At 37.1% G+C, this 7,169-nt stretch overlaps 2 protein-coding genes across 2 annotated transcripts in view; both read right to left on the minus strand.

Annotated features, from left to right (window-relative positions):
- parp1 (poly (ADP-ribose) polymerase 1) overlaps positions 1-1,247 on the minus strand; it is a 29,192-nt gene extending 27,945 nt beyond the window's left edge. The window contains exon 1 of the mRNA XM_038287519.1: positions 1,157-1,247. The gene's annotated coding sequence lies outside the window, so the exon portion shown is untranslated. The remainder of the gene's footprint in view (positions 1-1,156) is intronic.
- On the minus strand, positions 1,108-6,376 carry LOC119785091 (poly [ADP-ribose] polymerase 1-like). Its single transcript, XM_038287499.1, has 4 exons — positions 6,185-6,376; positions 3,750-3,915; positions 1,357-1,474; positions 1,108-1,162 (listed from the first exon to the last, which is right to left on the minus strand). Exons 1-4 carry the CDS (start codon positions 6,305-6,307, stop codon positions 1,108-1,110), a joined length of 462 nt encoding a protein of 153 aa, XP_038143427.1. The 5' UTR covers positions 6,308-6,376.
- Between the last annotated feature and the right edge of the window lie 793 nt (positions 6,377-7,169).

Genomic DNA, 7,169 nt, shown 5'->3' on the forward strand with positions numbered 1-7,169 from the left:
TATTTTGATTTTTTCAGTTTTTTTTGTTGTCTGTGCAGTACAATTAATCACTTCCACCATGAAAAGAACAAAATTTGTCTTTTTAACAATTAGTGAGTCTTCATCAATTTTTGGAGATTTCTCTAGAGGTCTGAAATTTGCCGTGTGTTGAACTGTAGGTTTGGGTTTTTCTGACTGAGATGGGAACCTTTTTGCAGCTTCAGCATAGGTTATTCCGAGCTCAAATTTCATTTTTTTTATTTCCTCAGACCTTTTGCTTGCTTCACAACCGCGATAAGCAGCAGTATGTTCTCCACCACAATTACAGCATTTTATTTTAGCTTCTTTTCCACATTTACCATATTCGTGTTCTCCTGCACACCTTCCACACCTCCGTTTCCCTTTACAAACTGCTGCAATGTGACCGAATTTTTGGCATTTGAAACATCTCAGTGGTGGAGGATTGTAGATTTTAACATTATAGCTTATGTAACCGATGAATACTTTGCTTGGTAATTGCTCTTCTTCAAATTTAATTAATACTGATAAACTGTCAGATCTTTCTCCGTTTCTTGTTGTTTTAACCGTTTTACTTCTTTTACTTTTGCACCGCTTATGTTTTCCAGAATCTCTTTTTCAGAAATATTTAGAGGAACTCCTCCAATGACTCCCCTGCTGATCTTTTTGTTCTCCATTAAGCTGCACTGAACTCTTATCCCGTCAATTTTGTTGATTCGTATTGCTTTGCCTTGCTGGGCGCTGTCTCTGCAGTTAATTAGCAGGTCTCCACTGTACAGAATTCTGGCACCTCTGACTTCTCCAACAAGTTTATTGATGGTTTTTGTTAAGTGAACCGGATTCCAATTTGTAAAAGAGTCTGCCTGATTAACGACTTTGAATATGACTTTGAATTCATTTCGTTGTGCTGTGGAATGTATGGATTGCTCATCACTGGATTGTTCTGAACTAGATTCCCCTTTAACTGATCTCTGTTTTTTCCGCTTTTTCTCATTTTTTGATGTTGCTATCTTCCAACCTTCATTGTCACTATTTCCCTCTTCCATCCCACAAGAATCGCTTCCTGTTTCCTCACTACTCACGGCCCAGGACATCTCTCCACAAGCAGCTTCAAAACACGCGCCAACACGTTACGGTCTTCTTCTTCGCCTCAGAGCAACTTTCTCTGCAACCGGCGACACAACAATCACAAACAGGCAGCCTGCGAAGCCCGCGTGCCTCCACAGAGGGGAACCTGCGCGAAGAGCTCTCACTCTGAGCAGTTTTGCTAAAACGTGTGTTTTTTTTTTTTCCAGCTTCAGTCATGTTAGTTCACAAAATTACGGAAGAGGATCAGGGCCACTGAAAAAAAAAGTTAACTGATTTTCTATTTTCTGCTCGCAGCCTTTGCACGTGCTGCGGTTGGATTTGGCATATTCCACCGCAAAATCATTCAGCGTCTTCTCTCCTGCAGCGGCACTCTTCTGACCACCTTTTGCTGCAGAAATGATGGGTGTCATAAAAAGCAGTTAACTCAGTCCAGCAGAAACCATAAATGTGAAAAACTAATTATCAGGACAAAAGAGTCAGCAGATTAGTGTTAATTTCGTTAACGAAAACTAAACGAAAATATTTTCGTCAACGCACATTTTTCACCCAACGAAAACTAGACGAGACGAGACGAAAATCCCCACTAATAAACAATATCTGGCAGTAAATCAGAAATATTTTTCGTTGACTAATAAAGACGAGACGAAAATGCAGTTTGGTAAATAAAGACTGGACTAAAATCTATGGACATTTTAGTTCACGAACAAAGACGAGACGAAAATTACATATTATTATTTTATGTTTTTTTCAAATCCTGTCTCGTCTCCTCCTCCGCCTCCTCCTTGTCAGCTCCACACACCCACTTTCAAACCTGGAGCGGGCGGCACAGAGTAGCCTACTCTGGGGCTCGGGAGAAAGAGGAGACGTGATATATGGACACATTTTCACTTCATTGAAGTGGAGAACAAACCCAAATGCTTTATTTTAGTGGAAGGGAAGGAATGTGGCCACATGGTAGCTGGAAAAAACACAACCTGAAGAGACACGTCGCAGTTCAACACAAAGACATTACGGTAAGTTAACAGAAATATTGGTGGTGGTTGTTTATAATGTAACATTAATCAACAGCTATAATGTCCTAATGATAAACTAACTGATGTTGGCTAACTTTCATAGCATTTAGTATCCAGGCTGGCTATGTTACGTTAGCTTGTTAGCACGTAGCGACCGTAGCCACTTGTTGATAGAACTTAGATATGTTATACTGGCCGGGCAACTATAGTTTCAGTTACATTGCAAGTTTGATAAAAGCAGACAGATGCTTTAGGTAAACTAGGAGCAGCAAGTGAACTATAGTTAACACAAAACACCTCGGCAGCTACACATGTATGCTAAATGCTAAAACCAACTGAAACTATCGGTCTTTGACAGTGTGTATCAGGATAAGAAAATTAAAATAATATGCCACACATAATTCAGAACAACTTTAACCTAGATTTTCATACACAAAATAGCCATTGCTTGGGGAACCACTGCGGGGATTTGGATGCAAACATCAATATTAATCAATATTAATACAACCAAAATGCATGCACACATAAAAATGTCTGCAATTTATTCCTGCATAAAATGATAGTTAGGTTGTTTGTATGAGTTTGAAATGGATTGTCAAATGTAGTTTTTATAGAGACTTAGTTTTTGTTAAGGAAAAAAAGAGACCTATATGCTACTTATACACTTGGAATTCCTGTTATGCTGTTTATCTATCCTGACATTGTATTAATTTCTGTTCCAGATTGAAGATACATCGACCACCAACAACCATCCAGAAACAATGACAGGCCAGCTATACAAGCTTCCTTAATTGCCCACACCAAATACAAAGCTGACTCTCAGGACCAGCAAGCTATGCCTTGTTTCACATAAATACTGTACCTTTATAAACCATGTGAACTAGCTGGCAGGAAAGCACTTTTGTTGTATCAGTTGGAGTTATTTTTTTCACATCATTGATCTCAAATCTATTTATTTCTATCTATTTATTTTATTATTCTATGTGAACTAGCTTTAAACAGCCAGCAGTTGTGTTAAGTTCATAAAACACTTTATTTTATTTATTTGTTTCCTTTGTCAGGTGTATTTTATTTGTTTTAATGCAAGCATTTGTGTTTGTGTCTTTAAACCTTAACAATGTTCAAAATAAATATGCAAATATTGTCAGAACATCTTCCATGTCTGCAATTGTTCCTTAAATTAGTGGGGGGTTTTTTATCAAAAAGATGAGAGAAAATGTTGAAATGTGAAATCATTTTAGGAAATGTTAAATATTATCTGCTGACAAAAAAGTAAATGGTTAAAATTATGTCCTGACTAAAACTAGACTAAAATGTTGACGGTTTTTGTTGACTAAAACTAAACTAATAAAATTATGTTTTCTTGGACTAAAATAAAGACTAAAATGCTCGATTTATAGTCGACTAAAACTAGACTAAATAAAAATGGGATGATGTCGACTAAATGTGATAAAAACTAACAAGCGATGCTGAAACTGGACTAAGACTAAAACTAAATTTAAAAATGGCTGCTAAAATTAACACTACAGCAGATGATATTTGCTTGTTCTTCTTTAGTTTATTCTATGCCGTCTTCATTAAATAAATGAACCAGACAGCCTCTGCTTATAATGATTAAAACTCCAGCATCTCCACAAACCGAGCACTGACCTATCCCGACTGCTCCGCCGCTCTCGATGGCCTTCTTCACCTTTTCCTGGTCCTCCCAGCGCAGGTCGGAAAAGCCGGCGATGTCAGCTGGTGACTTTGCCGCCGCTCGCAGCCAGAAGCAGGAGAAGTGGTGCCAGTGGGGGACCTTCCCGTCAAACATGGGCGACTGGAGGACAAACATCAAACGGCGTCAGCAGCATGTTTACACGTAAGCGACCGCAAACATCAGAGATGGTGGAAAATAATTATGTGAACTTTGCAGCGAGGAGACATAATTACACAGGAATGTATAAGGTCTAACAACAAGGAGTCAAAGGGTTTGATTTTCTTATTATTGGAAGATTTATTTTATACGTTTTAAAGGATCTTATAAAAATATTTCTTAAAGGTTCTAAAACAACCCATCTAGCTCTATAAATTCTAGAAATTGATCATTAAGAGTTTTCCAAACTGTTGAACATGAAGGATTCCTGGTGTTATTTTTGCAAAACAGATTAAATCCAATCAAATTGAGCTTTTATCTATAAAATCCTTAAAACCAGAACTCTAAATGATAATGTATATATATTTAGCATTTTCAATTGAAAGAACTGCTCAATTTAAGTTTAATAGATGATGTGACAAATTAAGGACATTTTATGAATATAAAAGCATCGAGACCAAAAGATCCAGAACCATGGATTGGGTTCACATCAGCGTAATCCAAACTGGCAGGTTTAAAGTTATCAATGGTTAAACATGGAACATTGATAACTTTAAAGTTATCACTAAACTTTAAGTCATAATAATTTTTGATTTATTGAATACTGTAAATATTTTAAATAATCCTTTCATATAAATCAGTTATTTCTCAAATTTAAAAAAAGAGTCAAAAGGATTTTCATTGCCATTTCTTTGCTTGCATATTTTCTAAAAACAACAAATATATAATAGTTATTTTACTTACAGATAAACTTAAATCCTTCACACTGAAGATTTGGGCAGATAACTGTTATTTACTGCTAATTTCAGCAACGGAATCATTTCTTTATCCTTTCCAAAAAACCCCAAACACCTCACTTACATTTCTTCTCTGCGTCAGTTTAACCCTGCGCTGCAGCACTATAAGCTGTTGTTAATAACGGCCTAATTTTACTCACTGACTGCTTTAGCTATGCTAATATAGGTCTAATATCAACATCAGTGAAATATCTTGGATCTATAATGATAGTGCTTTATAATTGACAATGTTCAGTCAGGTTTATTCATTATGTTAGGAGCCAATCAGGTGTTTGCAGAGTAAATATTTAGATGGAACCAAACTCTTTTTTGTTCAAAAAAAAGAGGCAGGGGGTTTCACTTTACCAAAATAAAATAATAATAATGAGACATGTGATGGGAAAAAAAAAATCTAAATATTACCCAATTATACTTTTGTACACTGCATCCAAATGTTATTATTTATATATTAATTATTAGTCATTTTCCCTAAAGTTGATATCAATAAATCAGTCTGATAAAATAAAAAATAAAAGATAGAATTACATGAACAATTCAATTCAGTTTATTTATTTATTTATTCACAACGAGTCACCTCAAGGCACTTTACAGTTCATCAGATCATGCAGTAAAATTAATTCAAAGTTTTCTATCCAAGGAAAACCAGTTGATTGCATTGACTCATTGACTCAAAGGCAATCCCTCACACTAAGCATGCTTATAGCGACAGTGGAGAGGAAAAACTCCCTTTTAACAAAAACAAATCTCCAGCAGAACCAGGCTCGGTGTGACCTAAATGTATTATTTTCCAAACAGAATGTGGTTATACATCCGATTGGTCCTACAGGGTCAGCAGATGTGGAGGAGAGGAAGAAAATATTCATGAATTACTGCTAAAATAAAGTTTAAAAAAACTGCAGATAACAGAGCTTAATCATTAACCCTATTCAGACTGCTGACCTCTGATTGAATCTGGACTAAATGGCTTTTATTGACAATAAAGGGAAGCAAATGATTGTAAAGCTGGAGCTGCTGCACAGGCCATGGAGTCCATGACTCCAACAATCTGTTCTCCTAAAGGCTGGGAGGATGCAGAAGTTTGCACAGCAGGAGGAGATGCTGAGGATACTCTCAACTGGTTTAGCCTGTGGGTATTTTACTGGAATTAGGTTCTTAAGTGATCCAGTGAACCATCCATAACAGAAGAATTAAGAAAAGCTGAGCGGCTCTTTGTCAGCAACAACCTAGCACGCCATGCAAGCCATTTAAATGCTAACTAAGGCCTAACTTAGCAACTGAAACCACTTTTTATCAGCACGTTTAAGCTTTAAGAGAGAAGCAGAAGAGCTTATTGTGTGTAAAACGATGGAAAATAGTTAAAAAGTCAGCAGGGATGAAATAAGCTTCAAAAGAGGGAACATTTCTTTGATAAATCCCCCCGGATGTGGCCATCTCACCTGCACCATGATGGCTATCCTCAGTGAGCCTTTAGCGATGCTTTCTTTGCATTTTTTGCAAGAAGCGCGGCCGCTTTTAGCGTATTCCGCCGTGTACAGCTTCTCCTCCTGGATGTCCGCCATAGCTGTGTGATAATGAGGTAAAACAAAGCGAAGGAGCGGTGAGAGCAACTTTCTCTGCAACCGGTGTGACAGATCAACTGGGGACGAGATTAACTGGTTAGGATCTATGCGCACAGCAGATGTTACTGAAGCTTAGGTGGCTGTGTTGATGCCTGGCGAAAAAATATTCCTAACGTAACAAAACTGTTCGCCCAAAAAATTCAACCGACATATCTAATGAATTAATTTCTGTTTTGTTTTGTTTTTTCAGATTAGAACGATGTGGTAAAGAACTTGTATCCTCAGCAAAGCAGATAGTGCAAAGAATCCCACACAGAGAACAGCGTCGTTCACAAGTGTAAAGAAAAAATACAAATAAAAGTCTGTCTCACACTGGAGTGTCATTTCTCCTGTTGAACGATAAGCTATAAATGGAAACCTGTAGCTTGGACGATAAAGTCCGCCCACTTTATAAATTCCTGAATGTAAAAATAAATCCATTAATGAGGCCTGTCATTCAGAAGGCACACGTGTAAGCAGCACATTTTAAAGAAAAACTGACTGCAAACAGAACAATTGGGCTTCTCATCCTTCCAACTATTCCCACTTTATTTTTGGAATATTGACAAAAAGTTATTTTCTTAGATTCCATGCTCTCATATTTCCTTTATTCTCCTGTCTGGACACAAATACAAGTCTCTACTACGGTGTTGTTGTTTTTTTGTGGATCCCAAAACTTTGTCCCGTATGATGAACTGTATCAGGTCAAACACCTTTATTTTCAGTCTGTTCAAAATATCCAGTTATGAGTCGCTAGCGGGCTGCTGCTGAGCTGGTTTTACTGTCCCATATGCACCAAGGGGGTAAAATGTATTTACTTAGG

The sequence above is a fragment of the Cyprinodon tularosa genome, unplaced genomic scaffold (genome assembly GCF_016077235.1).
Source record: "Cyprinodon tularosa strain WSP-4 unplaced genomic scaffold, ASM1607723v1 ctg24, whole genome shotgun sequence".
Taxonomy (NCBI): Eukaryota; Metazoa; Chordata; class Actinopteri; order Cyprinodontiformes; family Cyprinodontidae; genus Cyprinodon; species Cyprinodon tularosa.